The sequence below is a fragment of the Diceros bicornis genome, chromosome 5, assembly GCF_020826845.1.
Source record: "Diceros bicornis minor isolate mBicDic1 chromosome 5, mDicBic1.mat.cur, whole genome shotgun sequence".
In the NCBI taxonomy this organism is placed as follows: domain Eukaryota; kingdom Metazoa; phylum Chordata; class Mammalia; order Perissodactyla; family Rhinocerotidae; genus Diceros; species Diceros bicornis.
In genome coordinates, this window is record NC_080744.1 from 54,147,912 (window position 1) to 54,174,056 (window position 26,145).

The window sequence follows — 26,145 nt, forward strand, 5'->3', positions numbered from 1 at the left end:
GGGAGGCAGCCTCAGCATGGCCCGAGAAGCCCTACCTCGGTGAGCGCCTGGGATCTGATTCCTGGCCACCAGCAGCAGAGCGGAGCTGAGCCTGCGCACTTAACCGCTAAGCCACAGGCCGGTCCCCCTTTCCCCTTCCCTCTTCTCCTGTCTTGACCTGATCCTCCCACCCTTCTGCCCAAGGCTAGATCACACCTTCCTTATTTTAAAATCTTCTGCACGTCATAGGATCATTAACATTCAATGAATATTTATTGAGCATCGACCATAACACATGCCAAACAACGTCCTAGGTGCCAGCAAAACAATAGAGAGCTTACATGAATCCTGAATCACACAAATCGCATTTACTTTTTTTTTTTTTTTTGGCTTCTCCTGAGAATCTTAGCTTTTGAGTAAACGCCACAATTCCCACTCCTTTAAGCCCATGTTTGAGTCTCAACCACATAACACAGTGCAGCTCTGAGCCATCCAGAAGCTCCTATTCCAAGACCCAGGCCAACTGAACCTAAACTCCAACTGGAAATTTCCGGAAGAGGAATAAAGACCAGAAACGGCATTTCCAGAGTGTTCCTTAGAACCAACTTCCGCCCACCCAGCACAAACGTAAAGAGACATCCGTACGTGAGGTCTTTGTCAAAACTCAGAGAAGGCGTCCTACATCCAGTTTCCCAGAGAGACACTTCATTTTGTTTATCTTAGGGGCCGAGATTTTTTAAAAAAGTGAGTGGGCGGAAAAAACCGGTTGTTATGACAACCAAAAATGTCTGGAAAATTCAGCCAATCATCGTGCGGGAATGACTCCTGATTAGCCAATAGGAAGGCGCGCTGTACGTAGGGCCGCCCAATGGGGGCGCGTGCGGCGCGGTATTTGAATCCTGGAATAAGGCGACATTGCTAAGATCGCCAGCGGTGCGGGCCCGGAGCGCAGACCTAACGACGCCGCGGGAGCTTGTGCCCTCCAGCTTCAGTCCTCGTCCCTCGCAGGGACGAGGCACTCTTGCGTGCCCCGTCCCTCATGGCGCTGCTCCGACGCCCGACGGTGAGTGGGCCTGGCGACCCCCTACGTCGGCAGGGGCTTCAGCCCCGCAGCCCCTTCAGCCGCCTCTCGCTTCTCTCTCTTTGGCTCAGAGCTTTTCGGTCCCAACCGGCGCTGCTTTCCCTTTCTTCTGGGCTTCCTGCTTCCCCCGCGGCCCGGGGCCTGCGGCCTGTCCTCTCTGGCCGGCCTCTCCCCCCCACAGTTCCGCTCTCTGTTCCCCGCTCCCTCTCCGGCCCGTCCCTGCCCTGGGGGTTGGGGCGGGGGGTAGTGTGGGAATGCGCCTCGGAGGTGGCGTTTGTCAATTGAGCCTCCCGAGCACTGGGCCTAGTACTCAGCGAGCGATCCCCGAGTAACCTATGTAAATACAGGTTCTTCGGATTTCCTTCCTCTGTTCTCAAACTCCTTGCCAGCAAAGGGATCCGTGGTGGGGATGGGGAGGAGAAGGACTGGAAGAAATTCGTAGGCAGTAAAGTGTTCTGAATGTTTGATCAGGCAACAGCCATGGCTGTTTTTCAGATTTTTCACATTCTGCTTTGTATGAGTTTCCCATTTATTTCTGCACGTGAAGTCTTCCAGCCTAAGTTCACTAGTGTATGGGTTTGTTCCTTTAAAAAATTTTATTTCTTTACTCAGATGTAATAGAGATTTTGCATATAATTTGGAGCAATATGGCAGACTGAGAGACAAGGGTCCAAATTCATTTATTTCATCTTTGCAAAAATCAAAGTGTTAATGGTGTTTTGGATTTTTCTTTTTTTGTGGGCTTGAATTGTACCTGGATCTACTATTCCTTTGCTGAAAAAGAGGGGCCCCTGACACAGCTGAGTTCCATCTTCCTGGCTATAGCCTAGTTAAAAGCTGCCAATTTTCTCTTCCAGATGGATTTAAACTTAGAGTACCAGGCTTCAACGCATAAGAATTAAACTTTCAAATACTTATTAAAATTGGCAATTACTGCTGGAAAAATTGAGTGGTGTGACTTTTGAGAATCTTAATAAGTTGAGTACATTCAGTATTTAATTCCTATCCTTTTGCGGATCTAAGTGGAACTGACAAGTAATTTATCTCTAATCTATCCCATAAAGTTCTTTCATAGTCAAATTCTTTCTATTTAGGGAAGGCTTGAGTTTCCCTACCCTTCTGTCTATCCTGGTAAGTCCATTCAAACCCCCTGTTGGGAGATTTTTTTAGGATTAGGACCTCCAATTCTTGGGGATAGGACATGCTGGTTTTTTCTCATGAAATGTTTATCACTTTTATAATAAAATAAACTTTTCTGTATGAATTGCTTTTCCTAGCAAGTTTTGTTTCTAAGCACATTCTGCTAAAGCAGTTAAGGTCAACTACTGATTTTTATTCATGCAATTCCAACTTTCTCTGAATTTGAGAGTAAAACTATTTTACCCACAAAAACGGTTTCTCTTCTAAGTATTCTTAATATAAGAGAGTCCATGCTCTGGTAACCTCATTTTAAAGGGCTGTATCTCTGAAGATCATGTCTACAGGAGCACCTCTTATTTCTAGAGTGGCGTAAGAATCAAAGCTAGTTTAGGTTTTAAAGGTGAATGAGTGATTTGCCTAATTTAGAGTAATGTTATCAATCACAGCATTTTTAGACTTCCTAAAATGTACCTTTTCCCTCTGGCAAATAGATCTCAGCATATTCACCTTTCCCTAATCAATTCTAAATTTGGGCATCTGAGATTAACAAAGTATTGTAAATGGTCTCAACTCTTCATTAATTTGTTTTTTTTTTTTAGGTATCCACTGATTTGGAGAATATTGACACAGGTGTTAATTCTAAAGCTAAGAGTCATGTGACTATCAGGCGGGCAGTTTTAGAAGAAATTGGAAATAGAGTTACAACCAGAGCCACACAAGTAGCTAAGGTAACAAGCATGAGGACTGGAGGTGTGCACCCTGGGCTGATTTTGTATAGCACTGAGGGTCTGCTCCGGCTGTCTTGCCCTATTCACATTTCTTTTTCCTTGTAGAAAGCTCAGAACACCAAAGTACCTGTTCAACCCACCAAAGCAACAAATGCCAACAAGCAATTGAAACCTACTGCTTCTGTGAAACCAGTGCAGATGGAAATATTGGCTCCAAAGGTAGGAAGTTCTGAATTTATAAACATACTTAAGGAAATAGCCTGTTTTTGGCTGGACTGCAAGGGTGCCTTTATCATCGCTGCAACTTTTGAAGAACATTCGTAGCTAGAGCTTTCCTTTAAACAACAGTGTAGAAAATGAACATACATATCTTTATAGTGGTGGTCCCTAAATATAATGTTATGATCTTGAATAACAAAGATCAAAGAAAATTAGCTTAATTCTCAAATAAATGTAGTGATCTCAGAGTGAAATTTGGTAGGTTTTATTAAAATAATCCACTATAAGAATGAACTTGCCCGTGAAGGCTGTGGAAGCCCTCAGTTCTGAGACCCACACTCATGAAAGAACAAGGTAATGCCAGAATTCTGCGTTGATAAATTGTAGTCTCTGTGACTGGTTAGCTCAACTGGAGTTAGAACGCTAGTGGATCCATTGCCCTGTTCACCTTCCACCATGTTCAAGTTCATGCATGCTCTCATTCATAGATTACATACATTCCTGTAATTACTATGAGACAGGCACTGTTGTAGGTGCTGAGAATACAACAACTCCTTCACTCTTTCTAGCTCGAAAAGTATATATATATTATTGTATGTTTGAAATCTTTCAAAGTAAAACATTGGATATATTTGAGACATATATATATTGAGCACTTACTATACATATCCAATTATATTAAGGCTGATAGAAACATTTTGCCTTGAGGAGACTTATCTAGAAGGGGCGTATGTACCTGAAAATTAAATTAGTAATCCTAGGGAATGCCCTGGCAATGGATGACCGAATGTCAAATGACTGGGGTAGATGGAAGGGCTGTCCTTCAGAAAGTACATCTAAAGGAGGGAGAGAACACTGAGGGATGGAGCGGTCAGGGGAAACTTCATGGAATAAGTGGGATTTGTAAGGATAGGGAGAAGCTGATAGAAAAGAGCACCTTTTTATTTATTTATTTATTTATTTTTCCCCCAAAGCCCCAGTAGATAGTTGTATGTCACAGCTGCACATCCTTCTAGTTGCTGTATGTGGGGCGCAGCCTCAGCATGGCCGGAGAAGCGGTGCGTTGGTGCGCGCCCGGGATCCGAACCCCAGGCCGCCAGCAGCGGAGCACGCGCACTTAACCGCTAAGCCACGGGGCCGGCCCAAAAAGAGCACCTTTTTTGAGAACAAAGCGGCAACAGGAATCAAGGCACCAAAGTGGAAATAGGCTTATAATCATGTCCTTTGGGCCAGGAATCAGCAAGCCTAAATTGGGTCAGAAGGTTTGTGTGAGGAAGCAGAAGATAAAAGCTAGGAAGAAGGTTGCAGTTGGATTTGAAAGCTTTGGAATTTGGATTTTATCTTGTTGGGCAGTGAGGCACCTGTGAAAAGTTTTGAGGCGGCAAGAAGTGATGAAAGCAGTGTAGGGTGGCCATGGAAGGGACATAAATTAGGAGGTATTGCAGTTGTCTGAGCAAGAGCTGATGAAGGGCTTAAACTAGCCCAGATCTCCCCTAACTGCTCACCCATATACCAGTGTCTATACGGGTGCTAAGAAACAACATCGAATGTGTTAGGATGTACCAAAACTCCCTTCAGGGACATCATCCTGTATTTAGAAGGAACTCTTTGGATATGTTGCTTGGTGTGAAGGAGTGAGACCCTTAAGTATTTGAATATTTAAGAAACCATTTATGGAATAAATTAATAAAAAATAGGAAAGTCAGGAGAGGGAGGTAGCTTTGGGGAAGGTGTCTCCTTTGGCTTTAGATTTGTTGAGATAACAGAGAGACAGCCACCTGGAAATGTAGTTGGAAATGTGCCAGCAACATCTGAAGGAGAGGGTCAGACTTGTGAGCCTTCTACTTACAGGTGATGGTTGCAAGCATGTTGCTGTTTATAAGACAGGAGAAAAAAGGTTCAGATCAAGAATCAAGGTCAGAACAAATAGTCACATTGACCTTCCTTTAATAGGCATCTCCTGGGAGATTTCTAGTGACCTCCTCAATGCCAAACTCAAAGCAGCCTTTCAGACCTGATCTCTTGACCATTGTGCAGCAACTCATGGGTGACTCTTTGAGTGGGTTCCTCCCACGTTTCAGAAGGGCAATTTGGCAGTATATTACAAATGGTTATTCTCCATATCCAGAAAGTCTCTTTTTAAAATTTTTCCTAAGAAAATGATCAGAGGAACAGTTGAGGAGTTTTAAATAGTGCTATAATGAGTATCTCTTATATAACAGAGAAATATTCTATATTAGGAGATCCGTTAAATCCATTTAATGAAGTACTATGCAACCATAAATATCATGTTTTAGTAGAATATTTAAAGATATCAAAGTGCACATTAGTGGAAAAATCAGATTATAACACAATATAATGTGGTGCAACCATAGATTTTCTTTTTAAAAGTGTTCATTTATATATAAAATACTGATGGTAGTTATTTTTGAGTATTATGTTGAGCTTAAAATTGATTTTCATTTTCTTCCTTAAAATTTTCAGACTTTTCACCATAAGTACATATTACTGTTCAAATCAGAGAAGATAAAGGCAAATTAAAAAAAAAAAAAGCAACCAAAAAATTTTATGAACAAAACAAAAGAGAAATGTCTTCCTGTGACCTCCACAACTCCACTCTTTCTGGGTTCCCTTTACTCCACATCTCCTTGGCTGACTCTTTTCTCTAGCTTCCTGACAAAATTGAGGCCACTGTTGTTTCAGATAAAGAATTATGGTCCCGTAGCTCAGTTCATATAAAAATCACTTCTGTGGTTGAAAAGTGCTTCTCGTTTTAGAAGACATCAAGGATTAATGAACAATAATTATTTCCAATTCAAGTACACTTTTCTCTGAGCAGCCTAGTACAGAAGAGACCACTACGTCCATAATTCAGGGGAAGCCCCACCTCCTGGCAGCTGAGCCCCTCGGCTTGCCTGTCTCTGGTCAGCCCTCTGGCCTTTACTTCATCATCTTCTCTATCTCCAGAGTCATGGCTTCTCCTTTAAGCCAATCCCTGGAGGTGTGGAAATGCCAGTTGAGCACAGGGTTTCTAGCAGCAGGAAGCCCTGCAAAGCTTATAACATAAGCCATGTGTTCATGAAGGCAGATGTTTGCAGACTTCTAAACGAATCCCTGCTCTCCTTGCAAAAGTGGAGGGCAGATGTCTGCCTTTGTAGCAGATAAAGCAACTGAATCGCAGAGGGCCCTGGCTGAGACCTTGAAAGGGTATCTACAACAGGTATTCACAGAAGCTTACTATCCTGCAGTATTGGAGAAAACAGTGTTTTTTCTTGACTAATGAGGCTTTGGCAAACATCGAGCAATTTGAAAGGAAGGAGAAGTTTTTTACTAGCCCCTTGTTTGCTCGACACTGGGGAAACAAGTGGAATGAATCACCTTCTCTGTCCTCAGGTAGCTCCCGATCAAGTCAGGGATGGAAGGAGCAAAAGGATGCATTATAATCACCGTGACAGAGATAGGGGCAAGCTTAGGAGATGTCCTGGGCCTCACAGGTGGAAATTCGAATGAGGTTTTAGATTTACAGATTCGATTTAAACACTAAATTCAGTGATAGTCATTATTCAAGTATAAGGATGTTTTATAGCCTAACTTTTCCTAATAGAAAAACTATGTATAAAAGAGAACTAAGCACAACTGTCACATTAAAAAAAAAAAAAGAGTGCCTTTTATTTCTAATTACACAAGAAACATAGTCATAAAAAAGCAAAACAATGCAGAAATACATAGAGTACAGAGAATAAAAGGTCAGTTCATTTTTACTACTCTTCTTACCCCCCAAATTCTGTTCCATTGCATTCCCTGAAGCTCCTCACGGTAACTGATTTTTGCCTTTCTGCAATTGTGTGTGCCTTTGTGTGCATGAGTACACACTTAACTGCTACAAATCATGAACTAGCTGGTTGGAATCAACCATTTTTCTCCAAGTCCTTCCTTATTGCGCTTCATTGACATTGTTTATCTATCATAAATTTAGTAAATAAAGGAACTCTGTGTTTCACCACAACTTGTGTAAATACCTATATATTTGCATATTAATCTTCATCTATTCCCTCGACAGACCCAACTCAGTAAATGTTAGCACTAGGAGAACTTCAGGAGCCTTTACTCAACTCTACCCAGCTCCTTACCAAACAGGAGCTTTTCAAGTTCAGCAAAATCTCACGTCTTTATTGTTTCTGATATGGCTATTCACTTGTCTCTGACAACCCACAGATGTCATTCATTAATCTAATTTGAAGGTGTTCATTCTCAGACCACTTTTGTCATTCAGAAGTTTATGATGTTAACTAGCTGATATAGTTTTTTAACTTTGCATGCAACAGGCACTGCATAGAGGATTGCACAGCTGGCCCACGGGGCTTAGGGTACTACCTGCACAGATGAGTGGGATCTTAGAAAGGATTTTAGAATAATTAAATTATGTTAAAAGCATTCCTTTTGGACTCCAAGAAATTCTAAATTAAGGGCCAGAGCAATTATCCTTGTGTCATCCTGGTGGCTTTTGGATATGGCTAAACTCAGGTGTGTTTCTGAGTGGACACGGGTAAACGCTGCAAGCTGCTAAGGCAGCACGTGAGCACATGACGATAACCTCAGCCCCCTTAAACCAGGCTTCCTGGTGCTGACTGCCCTTCCCGGGGAGAGCAATGATGCTTACGCTCGAAAAAGGTGACCTTACACTGAAGCTACACATGCTTGCTAAAATGCACGTCTGATTCTAGTCACTCTTGCTCAATTCCTTGAGTGTGTTCACTTACCTTTGGATAAAATCTAAACTCCTTAGCCAGGCTCTTGCTCCCCTTTCTAGCCCATCTTCTCACATGCCACTTCCCACCATCCCAAATCAAAGTGCAGTTCGCAGACTTGCCTGTATTTCTTGGCTCCCCCTGGACTTTGTACTTGTGTACCTTTTGCCTACTCATTTTCCTTGAGGTCCTGCCCTCCCTGGTAACCTTGTCTAGGTTTCTCCCTGGTACCTCAAGTAGCTCCTCTCATTCTTTCTAGCCCCTTGAGGTTCTTAAATTCTTGCATAAATGGCATGCATACCTGCATACCTCTTACTCACCTGGCCCTTCCTCACTGTAAGACCTTTGATGAAGAAGGAAGGGTATGTTTTGAAGTACTATGTATATTTTGTTGTTGTTATTATTTAATCCTTCTCTAAGACTGGAAACTATAATCATTGAAGTTTAATGTAAATTAAAATTGTTTATTATACAGTCTTCTCTTGTATATTTTATTACTTTAATACATATTCTTTATAGCCTAACAGTCCTGTTAGGTTTTACTTTGAGAAGTATCTCTCATTCTTTTAAAAACTAATGGTTTATTTATTTATTTTTTTGTGAGGAGATCAGCCCTGTGCTAACATCTGCCAATCCTCCTCTTTTTTCGCTGAGGAAGACTGGCCCTGGGCTAACATCCGTGCCCATCTTCCTCCACTTTATATGGGATGCTGCCACAGCATGGCTTGACAAGCGGTGCGTCAGTGAGCACCTGGGATCCGAACCGGTGAACCCCGGGCCGCTGCAGCGGAGCGCGTGCACTTAACCGCTTGCGCCACTGGGCCGGCCCCACTAATGGTTTATTTATACTTCATTATTAAACACTTGTTTTAACTGACTTTATAAATTTTTAACTTGTGTGATTTTTATAAATAATCACCCAGTCAGCATAAGAAAATAAAATACTGAGTATATGCTTGCTCAGTCTTTGCTTCCTCCTCCTATTTTACTCATAGGTTGGAATATGCTTTTCTGCTTTTCAGTTGCCAATCAGTTTCTCAATTTAGAATAAATTAGTTGACAGGGAGAAAACATTACACTTGCAGAAGAGGCTACTGCTGAAATGAACTGTCAGCTCTGGGAAACTCTGAATCCAGTGTCTAAGTTTCTTTCACTCAATAGATATTTATTGAGCACCTACTATGTGTCAGGGATGATACAGGTATTGGAGATACCTTAGTGGACAAAATTAACTTAAAAAAATGTAAGCTTATAGAGCTTTCATTCTAGCAGAGGTAGACAAAGAATAATGCACGTCATACATAAGTAAACTATAATCTATTAGAAGGTTATAGGTTCTGTGGGGAGAAAACACAGTAAGAGAGATGAAACTTACGTGTAGGGGGAATAGGAGCAGATGGTAATTTTAAATAGGAATCAGGATAGACCTCATTGAGAAGGTAATGTGTAAGCCAAACTTGAAGAAGGTGAGGGAATTACCCATGTGGATACAGGGACAAGAGCATTCCGGGAAGAGGGAGCCTGCTTGCAGTGAGGGAGGACCGACCAGAAGGCTGGAGTGAAGCACACCATGGGGAGAGAGGCGAGAGTCGGGTCAGTGAGGGAAGGGAGGGGCCCAGGTCCTGCAGGGCCCAAAGGCCCCTGTGAGGACTTAGGTTTTCACGTGGAGTGAAATTAGAGAGTTCAACAGAACAGTATATCTCTGAAACCTTCATCTACTATATCTTGAATTATTCACCTCTTACTCTGAAATTTATTTGTTTTGGCTTTAACATATTTCAAAATGCATATGATACTTTTAAACCGGTTGGCTCTGCATGTATTTGTGGCTAAGCCTCCTCCTAGGATAGTAATACATGCACTTTAATTTATTGATGTAGGGTCCTTCTCCCACACTGGAGGATGTCTCCATGAAGGAAGAGAACCTGTGCCAAGCTTTCTCTGATGCCCTACTCTGCAAAATCGAGGATATTGACAATGAAGATTGGGAGAACCCTCAGCTTTGCAGCGACTACGTTAAGGATATCTACCAGTACCTGCGGCAGCTTGAGGTGGGTGGGCCTTTGTGTTTCGGTTGTACAAGCAATGTGGGATTGACCTCACAGCTGGGACAGAAATGAGGTCAGCTTTTTAAACTTTTAATTCCACCAACAGGTTCTGCAATCCATAAATCCACATTTCTTAGATGGAAGAGATATAAACGGACGTATGCGTGCCATCCTGGTGGATTGGCTGGTGCAAGTCCACTCCAAGTTTAGGCTGTTGCAGGAAACTCTGTACATGTGCATTGCCATTATGGATCGGTTTTTACAGGTAAGTGTGGCTTCAGGGACTTTGTACCAGTGGCCCACTGAACATTGCGTTTATGCTGTGCCAAGGTATGGTACCTCTGAAGAAAAGACCAAAAGCCAATTTATGAGAAGCCAAAGAACTTCAGGTGCTAGAAAGGGAAGTAGTCCAACTGTGTCAAACCTCTGGTGATGCTGACTAATGCTGGGCATTCCTGTTAGGTCAGCCTGCTGAAAATGCTTAGGGGAAAACTGCATTGCCACAATCATTAATCAAAGGAAATATACCAGCAGATGGTCTGAGAGTCAATCTGAAGCCTGTGTGTCTTTGGATGCTGGTTTTCCAGGCCCACTTGTACAATTTCCATGGTTCGGTATTCTTTGGTATGTTTCTTCATCTGAAAAATGAGTTTGGCTAGAGAACTTTACAGTTTCCAGCCAGCTATGGTATTGAATCACTGCAGAAGAGGGAGGAGGCAGAATTGTTTTTAAAGGAGTGGGAGTAGATGTGGTGACTGTACTGAGAATGTGAGGTCTAAAGTAAAGAGGAATGTAAGAAACTAAGCTGAGATGTAAAGGTGATCATCAAAATATTTATCAACTGCTAATGCAAAAACACTGACCAGTTAGAAGAAATGCCAGACATAAACCACTAGTGTATTACCTACCAAAAGGTAGCCCTGCAGATAAGGATTTTATTTATTTAAAGTCAACATTTATGGTAGAGGTTTAGGTCAAGTACAAATTCTGCCCAAACAATACAGTAATAATTGTGTTTATAATAATGACCCCAAGATACTGCAAAATCCTAAGTAATCATAGATTCAGTGGTTCTCATACAATCCTCATTGGGGAGGAAAGCACAGCTATATTTAGATTTTCAATAATGAAAATTATTGAAGCAAGAAAAGCAAAGTCTCAGTTTTGGGGGAAAAAAAACCTGGGAAACACTTATACCCTAGACTGAGTTGTTTTCCCTGACTCTGAAAGCATCTTTGAAAGATTCTTCAGGCTGAGTAATGAGTGTACTTTGGTGAGGATTAAGGAAACGTTTGAGACACCCCCTTCCTTGTCCCAGGGCATCCATTGAATTCTTGCCCTTTTGCTTGGCATCACCTTGATTCAGACCATGTCGAGTGCCATGCTGGGGCTGCCCCTGACACTCAGGCCAGGACGATGGGGGTGGAGCAGTGACTAGGAGATGGTGTCAGGCATAATTCTTCTCTACTCAGCAACTGAGTCGTCTTGGGCTGGTGTTTGAATCTCTTCTCAGGCCATCTATTTATTTATTTTTATTTTTATTTTTTATTTTTTTTGTGAGGAAGGTCAGCCCTGAGCTAACATCCATGTTAATCCTCCTCTTTTTGCTGAGGACGACCGGCTCTGAGCTAACATCTATTGCCAATCCTCCTCCTTTTTTTTTTTTTTCTCCAAAGCCCCAGTAGATAGTTGTATGTCATAGCTGCACATCATTCTAGTTGCTGTATGTGGGACACGGCCTCAGCATGGCCAGAGAAGCGGTGCGTCGGTGCGCCCCCGGGATCGGAACCCGGGCCACCAGTAGCAGAGCACGCGCACTTAACCGCTAAGCCATGGGGGCCGGCCCGTCAGGCCATCTATTTATAAGTGGGGAAAAAAATATGTACTGCCTAGGATTTTTGTGAGGATCCGATGAGATGATTGTTAGAATCTTAGCACCGTGCCTGGCACATGGTGAGTACTCAGTAACAGACAGCTGCTGTGAGCAGTGGTGGTACCTGCTGCTAACATTCAGGTTTCCTGTGCCCTTAAGAGGGGTGTGGGCGAGATGGCATGTGCTTCTCTCTCTTTCTCCTACCCAGAACCTGATCCTCTTGTTAGGTATGACTTTTGACACATTCTTCTTCAATTAGGTTCAGCCAGTCTCTCGTAAGAAGCTTCAACTGGTTGGGATTACGGCTCTGCTATTGGCTTCCAAGTATGAGGAGATGTTTTCTCCAAATATTGAAGACTTCGTTTATATCACAGACAATGCTTATACCAGTTCCCAAATCCGTGAAATGGAAACTCTGATTTTGAAAGAACTGAAATTTGAGTTGGGTCGACCTTTGCCACTACATTTCTTAAGGCGGGCATCGAAAGCTGGGGAGGTAAGCGCCTCTGGTTCTGTAGGAGACTTTATTTTGCCTCATCCCAGAAACATTGATCCAATTATAGGAAAGCTTATGAATTTATAGGAAGCATTATTTAGATAAATCCTGATGCTTGTCTCATCTGTTCTTAAGAGAAAAGACCTCGCATTCTGTGTTTGTCACGTATAGTGGAATAGAGCGATTCCTGGGAAGGAAAAGTGACTTAAGTGGGTTTCCGTTCCTAAGCCTTCACCCAGAATGTTGCAGGAGAGGAATAAAGCTGTGCTTCTTACTGTCCCTGGCTGTTCTTTTGTAGGTTGATGTTGAACAGCACACTTTAGCCAAATATTTGATGGAGCTGACTCTCATTGACTATGACATGGTGCATTATCATCCTTCTATGGTGGCAGCGGCTGCTTCCTGCCTGTCCCAGAAGGTTCTAGGCCAAGGAAAATGGGTGAGTGTTGGGTCTAAGAAGAAATTAGTTAGGTTATATTTTAGGCTCTCTTGCTATGAAAGGCCTTATCATTTTCACAACACTATCCTTGAAGCAATTGTTAAAAGTCCAGAGGCCTAAAAGAAAGCTGCTTGGAGAGATTCAGTTGGAGACCAGGTGACTACACCACGGTACACAAACGTATTCTAGAGTTGTGAAGAATGAGGAAGGCCACTAGGAACTGATATGCTAAGATTTCGGTGACATTTTGTTAAGTGAAGCAAGCAAGTTGTCAAGCGCACGAGACAAAGCAAGGCCAAGGCCTGACTGATGTAGCCAGTAAAGATGGAACGAGCCACTTGTAGATTCATACAAGTAGCCAAAGATGCCACCTCCCTGGGTCCTTGTCTCACACGCTGAAAAGGACAACAGCAAAACAAAAGGGGCTGGATGACTGCAATGTGAGTCACAGGATACCCTTTTGTGGACGATCCCATTCTAGACTGCCACTAAGCAGTTTTATAGTCTGTAGCTGTACTCCAAGAGCAGCAGAGCAAAAGCCTCATCAGAACCTGGGAGGTGATAAGAAATGGTCTCGTAACAGCCTCCCAGGGCAGAGGGAGGTGAGGGAGGTGCTTAGAGGCAGCCCCTCCCAAACCTGCCAGCCCCTCATGTTCCAGGAGGATCACAAAGCATTCTGCCAAGACAGATCAGCTCTGGGTCAAGCCTTTGCCTGCTGGTCTATGTGGATACGTGCAGGATTGCCAGGGCACCATGGCGGAGCTGTTCCTCTACACAAGTGTATACAGTTTACATTGTATGTAAGCAAGAAGGGAAATAAGAGAGAGTAGATATATGTGTGTTTATGTATTTGCTAATTTTTCAAAAAATACGGGAAGAATAGACCAGAAACTAATGAAAATGGATACCTATGGGGTTGAGTGGTATCAGGGTAGAAGGTTAAGGATAGGAGCAGGACTTCTGGTTGTAACTTTTTATTAACCTGTATACAATGTAATGTGACTTTTTTGACTTTTGAACAATATGAATATTTTATGCAAATCCTAAAACGGAATTAAGCAGAAAGAAACAATGTCACTATATATCAAATTGGTAAAGAACACAGAGGGAAGAGTTAATTCAAATAACTTTTGAACACAGCATTGTGACTGTGCATCTTTAGTGGGATGTGAAGTTAGACAAAACAAAGGACCAAAAAACGTAACAGACTTAAAGTTTACTTAGGAGATTGCTTGTTAATAGTAATCTGTTATTGTAATTCTGAAACTATTTATGTATACTGCAGGAGAAAGCAAATAAACAAGTTACTAAAGACTAAAATTTCCACTGTAAAAAGAAAGATAAAATATTGTTAACTATTAAAAGCAAAAGGAAAAACCCTATAATATTAAATCTGTTTTGGAAAAATTAGTAAATGCACAATGAAAGGGCCTAGAAACAATGACAACCCAATAGCAATGAATATACCTAGTGGCACATTTTGGACACTCAATACCATTACCCACTAGGAACTAGGGCTCCTTCGAGAAATTGCTGATTCCAGAGCCGTGGCAGGGGCAGTACATGGTGAGTCTGGATCAATTTGTAGCATATAACAAGCAAATTCTCAAAGATCAAAAGGACATAGGGACTGGCTTGAGCTCTTACTGACTAAATTGTAGCATTACAAAGAAGAGTGACAGTAATAGATTATAATGCATTAAAAAAGTCCGTGAGTCCATAATGATACGAAAGAAAGAAAAGGAAAGGAAAGGAGAAAGGAAAGAAAAGTAAAGCTTTTCTTTTCCTTTTTTTAATCAGTAGAATGCTAGCTAATTAAAGTAGAAAGAATGGTAAGAGTTAGAAATCCACTAATTTTTAACCCCCAATGTAATAATTGATTTAAGCAAGGATCATCAATTGATGCTTATATCATTAGATGAAATAATTTTGGGGAACAAGATTCACATGGTCTCAAAGTATCACCCCCACCCCAGATATGTAGTAATTCTGAAGAAAAACTGCTTTTGCGATGGAAAGATCTGGCAGTTACCTTTAACCCAGTGATCAAGCTTGACATGATCACTGGTGGGACCACCTGACTTGACCTGCCTTCTAGTGTAGTAGGAAGTATACATTATCACCTATGTAGAATTCATGCCCCAAATGTTTGACACAAATCCAATCATCAGGAAACACTCAGATAAATCCAAAATATGGGACCTTCTAAAAGTAACTGGCCTGAATCCTTCAAAAAAGTCAACATCATTTATTTATTTATTTATTTTTTATAATTTTATTTATTTATTTATTTTTCCCCCAAAAGCCCCGGTAGATAGTTGTATGTCATAGCTGCACATCCTTCTAGCTGCTATATGTGGGACTCGGCCTCAGCATGGCCGGAGAAGTGGTGTGTCGGTGCGCGCCCGGGATGCGAACCCTGGCCGCCAGCAGCGGAGCACGTGCACACTCAACCGCCAAGCCACAGGGCCGGCCCGTCAACATCATTTAAAGCCAAGAAAATGGGAGTTGTTTTAAATTAAAAAAGACTAAAGACACAACAACCAAATGTACTGCATGTACCTTGATTGGACCCTAGATCTAAAAAAAAATCTATACAAGATATTTTTGGAACAATTGGAGAAATTTGAATATTGACTATATATTAGATGATATTATGGAATTGTTGGTAGTGTTTCTTATGTGATAACAGTATTGTGGCTAGGTAGGAAAATCCTTTTTGGGTGATACTTCTGAAACATTTGGAAGTGATGTGTTGGGCCAGCCCCGTGGCCTAGGGGTTAAGTTTGGCGTACTCCACTTCAGCAGCCTGGGTTTGGTTTCCACGTGTGGACCTACACCACTCGTCGGCAGCCATGCTGTGGTGGCGACCCACATACAAAATAGAGGAAGACTGGCACAGATGTTAGCTCCAGGCGAATCTTTCTCAAGTAAAAAGAGGAAGATTGGCAACAGATGTTAGTTCAGGGCCAATCCTCCTCAGCAAAAAAAAAAAAAATACTGTGTCAATGTATTGTGAATATGTATATATATTCACACACAATTTTTGCTGAACCATTTGAAAGTTGCAGACACCAGGAGAGAGAGACAGAGAAAGTAGCAAAATGTTAATAATTGATGAATCTACACAAAGGATATACAGATGTTCATTATATTAGTCTTTCAATTTTTCTGTAGCTTTGAAATTTTTTGAAATAAAAAGCTTGAGGCAAAAAGGCCACTGGTCCGTGAATGGTACACGGTTCTGGTACCAATGCTCATTTTAGCCAAATTACTTTGCTCTTAGACATGCTTCCTTGGGCTCTAAACCAATTAACTGTAGGTCTCCCTGTTTTCTGGGAATTGATTTAAAAATTTTGTGTTATTTCAGGCTTCACTCCTGCTTAGTTCTTTTTTTCTTTGAACTATTTTAGGATTAATATTAAATTGTGGTTTATTTTCCCAATTATATTCTGCCTATGAAAGAGATGTATCTTAGCTTTTCGAATTTTATCACAGAACTGAAATAAAGTCAGGTTACATATCTTCATACATGATAAGTCTTATTATCCATCAACAACTGGCCTTTTGCTTGAATTTTGTTCTCCGGGTGGCTAGGTCACGAGGCTGGCATAGAAGCTGTTCTGAGTGCTTTTTCTTCTCCAGGGCTTACCTGCACAGGGCCCAACAAGAGAGTTCGGGGTAGTCTTAGTTCTTTTGTATTTGGTAGATTAGATGGCTGCCTGTGGCCCGGTTTATTTCTGAATTCTGAACCTCTTTCCCTGACTCACAATTTGGGTGTCTGGGCTCTTGAGCTCCCCACCAGCCACTGCTGGGCAGGCCTTTGATGGGGGAGACATGTGAGATGTGCTGGGCCCAGGTCTCTGCCCTTACTGTACAGGGGGCATTCCTTTGCTGGGTGTGTTTTCACTCTGTCTCCCTTCCCATCCGCTTTCAGTGTGGGGATAGAGGTAAGCCTAGGAGCTTTACTACTTGAAGTACCCACTTCCCTGCGCAACCTTCTTAAAAAAATAATAACACGCGACCTTTGTCGCTTGCTTTAGCTGAGAGCTGTACACGGTCTTCAGTTAGTCTCAGAGCCACATCATCCTGCATTTACTGGCTGCTTTGCTGCTACCGTGGTAGTGGTCAGGGCTGTGATTGAATTTCCAGAAGATAAGAATATTCTCGTATAGCTTTTACTTAAGTTAGGTCAGCGTGTGTGAGGTGTGCTCTTCTAAAAAAGTGGATGCTTCATCTTGCCCCTTCCCTTTGCATTGCATTCCAGAACTTAAAGCAGCAGTATTACACTGGATACACAGAGAATGAAGTGTTGGAAGTCATGCAGCATATGGCCAAAAATGTAGTGAAAGTAAATGGAAACTTAACGAAATTCATTGTAAGTACCTCTTTCCTAAGCTGTGGGAAGCATTGGATTATGGGTTTTGTTTATTGAGAGTATGCGTATGTATGTGTGTGTGTTTGTGTTTTCATGTAAATATGTTGTTGACATATGTGAGAGTCTATTTTAGCACAAACTCTTTATATACAGCAGGAGAGTAGAGCATACTAATAAACCCTGAGAGCAGACTTTCTTTAAAACAAGGTAGCTAGGCTAACTATGTCCAGGCCTCATGTGGTCAGCCAGGCAGCTGTTCAACGTCTTGATCCGTGCTCGTCCCAGCACCCTGGGTGGGGCACCCAGCAAGCAGGGAAGGCTGGTCGGCGTGTGATCTGGGGCAGTAAGGGCCCACCTCAGATGGTGCTGTGGAAGGCTTGGGTATTCCGGTGATATTTTTCAGGGCCTTGGTGCAGGATCTTGTGGGAGAATGACTGAAAGGCACCTGACTAGCAAGCACGGCGAAGAAGGAGGGGCAAGAAGCCCATTCAGGAAGCGTCCTGGGGGCCTGGTGTCTGTCTCCTTATGGCCCCCCTGAGAGGAGGCCCCAGCGGAGACTGGGTGCTGTCCTGTGCTTGTGTGATGCTGAATATCAGAGCTCACCAAGGCTCTGGTGACAAAGAGCAAGGCTTTTGCACCGAGGGTCCTCGCAACCTGATTTGCTTCCTTCCATGTGGTTTCAGCATGATTTAGCACACCGGGGAAGTGGAATGGGTTTTCAGTCCTGAGGGTATTGTCTGGGATCTGCTAAGCACTGGTTGCCACTCACTTTTATTGCCAGAATTGCTGCCAGTCCTGGGGAAGCTGTTAGGTGCTGATGGCACTTAGGTATGATAACCAGCTCCCATCTCTCACCCCTCTGGTGGCTGATGAGAGAAAGCCTGCTCCTTGGACCTTGAATCATTTGTTCCCTCATCACCTGTGCTACCAGCTGGGCTTAATCCATTACTAGGCGTGGAAGGAAATTGTCATGCACAACACATTATGACCTCAGAGCACTTGCTGGCTTCGGTGATTCGGCATCTTCATACCATCTGGAGATTGTGGGTCTGGCCCTTCAATACTTGTAAATTAGACTAGCAACAAGGTTATAAGGCGGGGGGGTGGTGCTGATGTGTGCTTAATCCCAGATGACTTCTACAGGCCGTCAAGAACAAGTACGCAAGCAGCAAACTCCTGAAGATCAGCACGATTCCTCAGCTGAACTCAAAGGCCGTCCAAGAGCTGGCCTCGCCTCTGATGGGACGGTCCTAGGCTGCCAGGGCCCTCGGGGAGGAGTGCTTTGTCCGTGCACCTGGTCTTGCTGATCTGGAACGCTTGACTTTGTATATAGTCATCTGGTCTATTTCATGAAACCTTTTCTCAGACCTATTTTCTAAATGTATATTGAGGAAGAATAAAACTATTGATTTTTCTTAAGGTATCCTGTGTGTATTTATTTGTCACTTCTCTACTGAAGACATCAGTAGAAGCTCACTTTGACTAAGTTCCTTTTGAGCTTTTATGAATAGTATGTAAATCATTGCCTTTATGGCTTTGGGAAAGCCCTTCCTACTATTTTCTCAAATGGAAAAAACTAGAACTTGGCTTCAGTAAATGCTAACCCATTCCTAAACTTCCTGAATATAAAAAGATTGATTCATTACAAAAATTTAAAATGGGAGGATAGCCTTGACAATTCCCTTTCTAGAACTATTCTTTAATTCTCATACAGGAACACCTGGCCGCTAGGGCGATAGCTGTCAGAAGTAACCCTCATAATATGTCTCTCTCAAAGGCACGGCTGAGAACAGGAATAGCAGTCCTATGGGGCTACAGCTAGAAGTAGAAAATGGGCCTGTGACATCCTGTTAAAATTGACACTTGGAATGCATTTTCCTGTTGTGCTGTTTCAACTACATTATGAGTTACTTTTTTTTTTTTTGGTGGGCATTTGATCACATTTAGCATTGTTTTCTAAGAGGGAATGCATTGTCTGTCTCCAACCACTAACTTAAAAACAAACCTCATAAAATAAATAAGTCTTATAGCAGCAACTTCCCAAACTATTAGTTCAACAAGATGTTAATTGGTTTTTTGAGAGAAAAGAGTCAAATACATTTGGGAAACATCACAAACTCATGTAAGATTCATAAAGTTTCTTTCTGAGAAACTTCGCGGTGAACTCATGTAAGTCAGCACATCCCCAACCTAGAGTGTGGTGATAGCTGCCTGCAGTGAGACAGTGACGTCCTCAGGGGCCTGGTTCTGTGACTCAGCCATGGCTTGTGACTGCTCCAGAGGAGCACCTGACTCAGCTAGGGCTGGCTTCTCACCCCCTTTCCCTGGGCAGGCCAGGGCTGCCTGACGAGTAAGTTTCGAGCATTTAGAGGAACTGGGTATCTATATGTTGGAGCCCTAGTATAAAATGTTATAAAGATCCTTGCCGAGTTAGTGAAACTTGCACTTATGGCAGCCTTAGACTGACTGAGGTCACTTGGTAACCAAGTGAGACCACGACAGGAAGGCGTCCTGGCTCTGCAAAGCAAGGTTATTTCCCAGGGGCGCTGAAGCTCCAACAAGAAAGGATGGTTTGTAGGCATATTCCAAAGACATTTTATAGCTTCTTTATTACGTATTTGCTTAGTTAAATATTAAATACCCTGACTCAGGAAATTCTTACTTCTAGGATGTCATAAAAAAAAGACCTTTAAGATACTTCCTTATGTGCCACAGCAGGCACACAAACTAAAGTGTTATAATAAATGTGAGATAAGCTGTAAAAGTAGAAATGATAACATCATGAACACACTGAAATTAGGAAATGAGCTGATGTAACCACAGTATTTGAAAAGCACAGACCCTGAAGCTGGGTTGCTTGGGTCTGAGTCTACTTGGCAGCTGTGTGACCTCAGTGTCTGTAAGATGGGGATAAGAGTGTCCACCTCGTAGTGGTGGTGTACTAAATATAGTACGTCGAGCCTTTAGCACGGTATCTGGAGGTGCTTGAACGTTAGCAGCTATAATTTTAAGGAGGTTGATGGTCTTGGAAAGAGACAACTTGGCTTTCCAAGATATGTTAGACACACACAGCTCTTGGTCGTCAAAGGAGTTTACACATTTACAGCTGTCGAGTCCTATTTGTGAGTTTTTTTCTTTTTTTAGGTTTTTGATTTTTGAGAGAAAGATAATGGAAGTTTAAAGGTTGACAATTTGACTATCAAACTCCTTAATATTTGCGGAAGACAAAGATGAAAAGTGTGGGCCATGGGTCATCAGGGTTCAAATGATGACTCTTCTACTTAAGCGCTATGTGACTTTGGGCAAGGTAGTGAACTGGACTGAGCCTTCCCATTTGCAAAGTGGAGATTTTAGACTAGGCCATACTGGTTAGAGGGGGCAGGAACAGTAGAGTAGGAGAGAAAGACATCAAGATTAGCTGGTAGGAGTAAAAGTGAGTTCCTAAATTCAGGGGGAGCTGTGAAGATTAGCTAGGCCTTGGGAGAGACATAAAACAAGGAGGGAAAGGGGCAACATTACAGAATGGCTCCCACTCTTGACCACAAAAGTGAGGGGTGCCAGGAACATGGTTGGGCTCTCCACCAGATGCGCTATGCGCACTCCACTCCTGAAACGACTCGCCCCCACCCGCCAGGGAAACCACCCAGAAAACCACCTGTAGAAGAAGTAGAGCTAGAGGCAGGGCCAGTCTCAGTCTGCCCGGCTCTGCTTGGAGGTCTGGGGAGGAGATGGAGGGAGTCACGGAGGGGAAGGATTTGGCTTATATAAGCCCTGCTCTGTGGCAAACCAGTGGAGATCGTAAGTTATATGGAGGTACAGCCATGTTGTCTCTCATTTGTTCTTGTGAGCCTCTCTGCCTGGAAGGAGCCATGGCTGAAGGAGGAGGAAGCTCTCCCTGGCACCCTGAGCAAGCTGCTCTCTGTGCAGAGACTAACTGTCTGCAGCCAGAGACTCCCAGCTCCCCTTGCAGCTGAGGCCATGTGACTACGTTCCCGCCAGTAGAGTATGAGTGGACATGGTGTGTGCACTTTGCAAGGAATCTTTTTAAAAGGAGCTGTGCTCCTCGCCCCTTTTCCACCTTCTTGGGGCTGGACTTGGTAATGGCGGTGAGTCCCGTTTGATCAGATGGCCTGGGACAACACGTTGGGGTGTGGGTGGTGTGCACTCCTATTGGTGGGGAGCAAGCTCATAACAAGGCCCTTCCCCTTTGTCCTCTCCGTGGGCGTCATCGCTTCCCCAAGCACTGTGGAAGAGAGGGCCTTTTTGCATAATGTTTCCAGAAAGCCGGTTACTCTCCCTGCTACATCCCCTATGCATTAGCACGTACCCCTTCTGGCTGTTCTCAGGTGTCCTAGGGACCCCTGGGGGTTCTTGAGGCCCTTTCAAGAAGTCCATGAGGTCAAAACTATTTTCATGATAATACTAGGATGTTATTTGCTTTGTTTCACACTCGCTTGTCAGTAGTGTGTGGTGGAATCTTCCAGAAGCTACATGACTTGTGATGATGTCCTCACTTTGGCAGTGTGTGGAATGTGTGTTGGTGTTTTACATTTTTCTCAGTTTGGATTTCTGAAATGATAGATGCTGAGAGCTATAACCGACGAAAGCAGAACTACTTGGGGTCCTCAACAATACTGAAGAGTCTAAACAGGGTTCTGAGGCCAAACTGCTGTTCTCCTGCTAGTTGGACCACCTCTGTCCCTGGGTCCACCATCAAGCCTGCTCTCTTGGTTCATGGTTACTTTAAACCTTTGGTTGAAGGGCTCTGTCACATCTTCACACTGCACATTCCACTGCTACACATGTGTGGTGTATATGCACATGCACACCCCTTATCCCAAACAGGATGGCACGTTCTAGAAAGCAGGGATGGCCCCTTGATCCTCTTTATTCTCCCAGGTTAAGTGACTCATGTACTAATTGCACATTTGTTTAACTCAACAGTGAACCAAACTGCAGGCCTGGCTAGAGCCAGATTAGAGGAAACCCAGGTTAACGACTTGAGTCTTCTTCACCTATAAACATGAATTCTCTCACCTATTCAAGCAACAGTGGTCAAGCACCTCCTTGAGCTGGCACTGGGTGGGGTACAAGGGTACAGGGACGCAGGCTTGCTCTGTGATCCCCACGGATGAGGGGTCTTCCTGCTGCTTATGGGGATGTTGAACTCAGTGCCTGTTTTGTCACCTAGAGCCTGAAGGGGCCCAGTTACACACAATTTAAAAATGGCAATCATTAAATTAAAAGCAGCCAGGACTGATTTTTTTGCCCCAGTGAGTTTTTTTCTTTTTGTTTTAATGTGTAACATTAGGGAAAATTTAAAACCAACAAACTTTTATTTAAGAAATTTCACACATTGCGGTTTCTTCCACTACCCATCAAGGTCACCTTAGTTCCTCCAAAGCTTGAGTTAAGATTTATTCTCAAGATAGCCCTTTTAAACAGAACCTATGCTTAATCCAGACGTTTCCTGGCAGTCAGCAACAAATTTTTTTAAAGTTGTGTTTCTTTTATCTCAGGACTGATTTTTAGCAGGAGAAACAAAAGGTTGTCTTAGCCAGCCAGGGGTGTATGGTAACAACAGAAGGTAATCTTGGTGTTCCTGACTATGAGATAGCAGCCTGTGCACTGAGGCTATGGAGAGTCCCTGATGCTCCTCGGTTCGAAGTCTGGTCCTCTCCTTCCTCCCACTTACAGGAGTCCAGGAATGTCAACGTCCTTTGTAAAATATACAGACTTTTGGTGTCAACAGGATTACCTTGCCTCATGTCTTCACGTTATGGCTTTATTTTCCTCTCTCTCTTAATTGGTCACAAAATGAAGTGAAATATACTTTAAACATTATTTGTTATTGTTACTGAAAGAAGTTTGCTCCCTATTCTTGAAGTAAAACACAGAATTAAATCGTTTACTTTGTTCCCAATGCGGATACATTTTTTTCCTTCTTTGTAACCCCTGATAATTTTTTCCCATGGATTTGGGGGTGCTGAAGTGACAAGAAGGTGTGTGCTGGTCAGAGGCTGCTTTCCTAGTAGCTTAAGGATGGCTGTGGCAACTGGGAGAAGCAGAAGTAGAGAAGGGCCGTCTCCCCTATAACTATTCTCTCACTGATGGACGTTACATTATTTCCAATGTTTCACGATTACTGCAATAAACATTGCGTTCGTTTGCTAGGTCTGCCTTAACAAAGTACCACAAACTGGGTGGCTTAACAACAGAAATTTATTCATACAATTGTGGAGGCTAGAAGTCTGAGATCCAGGTGTCGGCAGGGTTGGTTCCTTCTGAGGGCTGTGAGGGAAGGATCTGTTCCAGGTCCCTCTTCTTGGCTTGCAGATGGCTGACTCTTCACATCATCGTCCCTCTCTGTGTGTCAATCTGTATCCAAATTCCTCCTCCCTCCCTTTTTTTTTTTTTGCTGAGGAAGATTAGCCCTGAGCTAACATCTGTGCCAATCTTCTCTATTTTGTATGTGGGTCGCCACCTCAGCATGGCTGATGAGTGGTGTAGGTCCACACTGGGGATCCGAACCCGTGAACCCAGGCCACCAAAGTGGAGTGTGCTAAACTTAACCACTAGGCCACGGGGCTGGCCCCCCAAATTTCCCCTTTTTATCAGGACACTAGTTATATTGGATTAGGGCTCACCCTAATGATTTCATTTTAACTTGATTACCTCTGTAACAACCCTATTTCCAAATAAGGTCATATTCTGAGGTATTGGGGGTTAGGACTTCAACATCTTTTTGGGGGGAGACACAATTCAGCCCAGAACAAATGCCACAAAAGAACAAGGTGGTTCACTGATTCCTTTATTTATTTAGGAGGTAGGGGGAAGGACACAGAGGAGACAGAGGAAAATTACCTACAGGGAGAAAGGGTTGGGAAGGGTTTGCAGGGACCGAGCTAGAAAGCAGTAACACTGATTCTATAGCTGAGAAGAAGTGCACATTTGTAAGTACCTGGTGCGAGTTCTGTAATAAAACCTACCTTATTGATAAGTACAGTGGGATACTACTTAGTACATTCATACATGTTTCTACCATCTCAAGATTTTTATATATACAGTATATGATCTGTTTTTATAAATGTACAGCTTGAAAAAAAGAGATCCTTCTTGTAATAGGTACAGCATGAAACACAAAACCAACATGGGCCAGCCACATTCCAAGTGAAGACCCAGAGAAAGCAAGGCTGACAGCCCAGCCCCCAGCCCCTGCCCAGCCCGGCAGCTCTGATGGTCCCGGCAAAGTGTAAACCAGCACCCTCTGCACCTGTGGGCTGAGCGGGCCATGCCCGCCCTTGGCATTTGCGCGGGAAGTGCCCACTCATGCCAAGCCCAGCCTGTAGAGAGTGGGTCCTGCCTGAGGGAAGGTGGCAGAGAGGAATGTGTGTGTCAGGTCAGGAAAAGAGGAATGCAAGAAATGTGCTCTTCAACTAAAGGCACTTGTCAGCGGCCACCTACAGCCATTCCCTGGACCTGGTGAGTGAGCAGGTTACTGTTTTGATAGAGCCAACAAGGTCTGAGTGGACCTCCCTGTCCTCTCACCAGGTTTAAATACAATAAATAAATCTTGGTGGTGGTTTTGCCCTCCTGGGTTCCTATGAATAGGCTACCTTTTTGCATAATTTATGGAGTGACACTCCCTTGTCCCCAACCCAGCTTTTCAATGTCCTCCTTGGGAAGGTACCAGAATAACTCCAGGTCTTGCAGAAGCAATTGCTCGCTATGGATCAGAAGGAGAGCCTCAAATGTCCCCTCCCCTGTCTGTGCCTGGAGCTCCTTCGCCCCGTGTGTCAGAGTCTCTGTGCGCTTCAGATCTTGCTCACATAGTTGTTGGGGAACAGGCCTTGCTTGCCTCGTAGTCGACCCGTCCACCAGCCAGAAGGATCTGCAGGGAGACAGAGATGGTGCACGTGAAGACGAGGAAGGCTGTTCTTCCCCGGGCCAAACAGATCCCACTCCCATGGGTGCATCACATGGGCAAAGGTGATTTGGCTCCATCTGTGTTGTTTTTCCTTCTTCATTCTCTTTTATTTATTTATTTTTTAAAAGATTTTATTTATTTAGTTTTCCCCCCAAAGCCCCAGTAGATAGTTGTATGTCATAGTTGCACATCCTTCTAGTTGCTGTATGTGGGATGCGGCCTCAGCATGGCTGGAGAAGCGGTGCGTTGGTGCACGCCCGGGATCCGAACCCGGGCCGCCAGCAGCAGAGCGTGCGCACTTAACCACTAAGCCACAGGGCCGGCCCTATTCTCTTTTATTTTAGATGAAAAAGTTTGTTGTAAAAAGTAACCCCTCTCCCACGGCAGACACACAGATGTGCTGCCCAGATGGGAGGTCTTGCTGACAGCCTCCAGCTGTCCGCCTTGTAGGACTGCCCAGCCTCTGAGATGAGGCCGACTGCTCTTGTTGAGATCACCCTCCTCAGCAGGCAGGCCTTGCTCTGGAGCAGCTGCTGGGCTGGCAGATTGTCCGGTGGCGCTGTGGTCTGATGGCTCCCAATCCAGCTTCCTCCCCTCTCCCTTCACAGGAGCTACGCCCCCCACCCCCAACTCCTTTCACACTTCCCACTCCATCTCAGTCTCTGCTTCTGGGAGAACCTGTCTGCACCACTTCATAAGCCTTACTTCCCATCTTAATCCCAGACCCTTCACCAGCAATAAGAATTTGGTATATATTTTTCCAGACCTTTTTCTGTGATTATAAACACACACACGTGCATTCATTTTAAACAGACAGGCCATCCTATATCTTACTATTCTGCATCTTGCTTTTGAATACTTGTAAATATAATCTTTCCATGTCTGTATCCCATTTTTTAGACAGCTGCATCGTATACCAAAATTTATATAACCATTTCCTTACTGATGGACATTTGTTCCCAATTTTTCACTATTTATGCAGTAAACGTCCATACATGTTATCTTTATGCCCATGTGCAAGTAGTTCTATAGGACAGATTTCTGGGTCAAAGAATATGGACCTTCTATTATTCTTTGTAAGAAAACGTA

At 43.4% G+C, this 26,145-nt stretch overlaps 2 protein-coding genes across 2 annotated transcripts in view; one reads left to right on the forward strand and one right to left on the reverse strand.

Annotated features, from left to right (window-relative positions):
• Window positions 1-900: 900 nt before the first annotated feature.
• On the forward strand, window positions 901-18,552 carry CCNB2 (cyclin B2). Its single transcript, XM_058541712.1, has 9 exons — window positions 901-1,042; window positions 2,800-2,928; window positions 3,034-3,147; window positions 9,776-9,946; window positions 10,050-10,208; window positions 12,076-12,312; window positions 12,611-12,751; window positions 17,019-17,129; window positions 18,273-18,552. Exons 1-9 carry the CDS (start codon window positions 1,019-1,021, stop codon window positions 18,381-18,383), a joined length of 1,197 nt encoding a protein of 398 aa, XP_058397695.1. The 5' UTR covers window positions 901-1,018; the 3' UTR covers window positions 18,384-18,552.
• A 5,371-nt stretch (window positions 18,553-23,923) lies between these two features.
• The window catches only part of MYO1E (myosin IE), a 190,200-nt gene continuing 187,978 nt past the window's right edge, over window positions 23,924-26,145 (reverse strand). Inside the window, exon 28 of the mRNA XM_058541711.1 lies at window positions 23,924-25,020. Coding sequence (XP_058397694.1) covers window positions 24,944-25,020 — 77 coding nt within the window. The 3' untranslated portion in view covers window positions 23,924-24,943. The remainder of the gene's footprint in view (window positions 25,021-26,145) is intronic.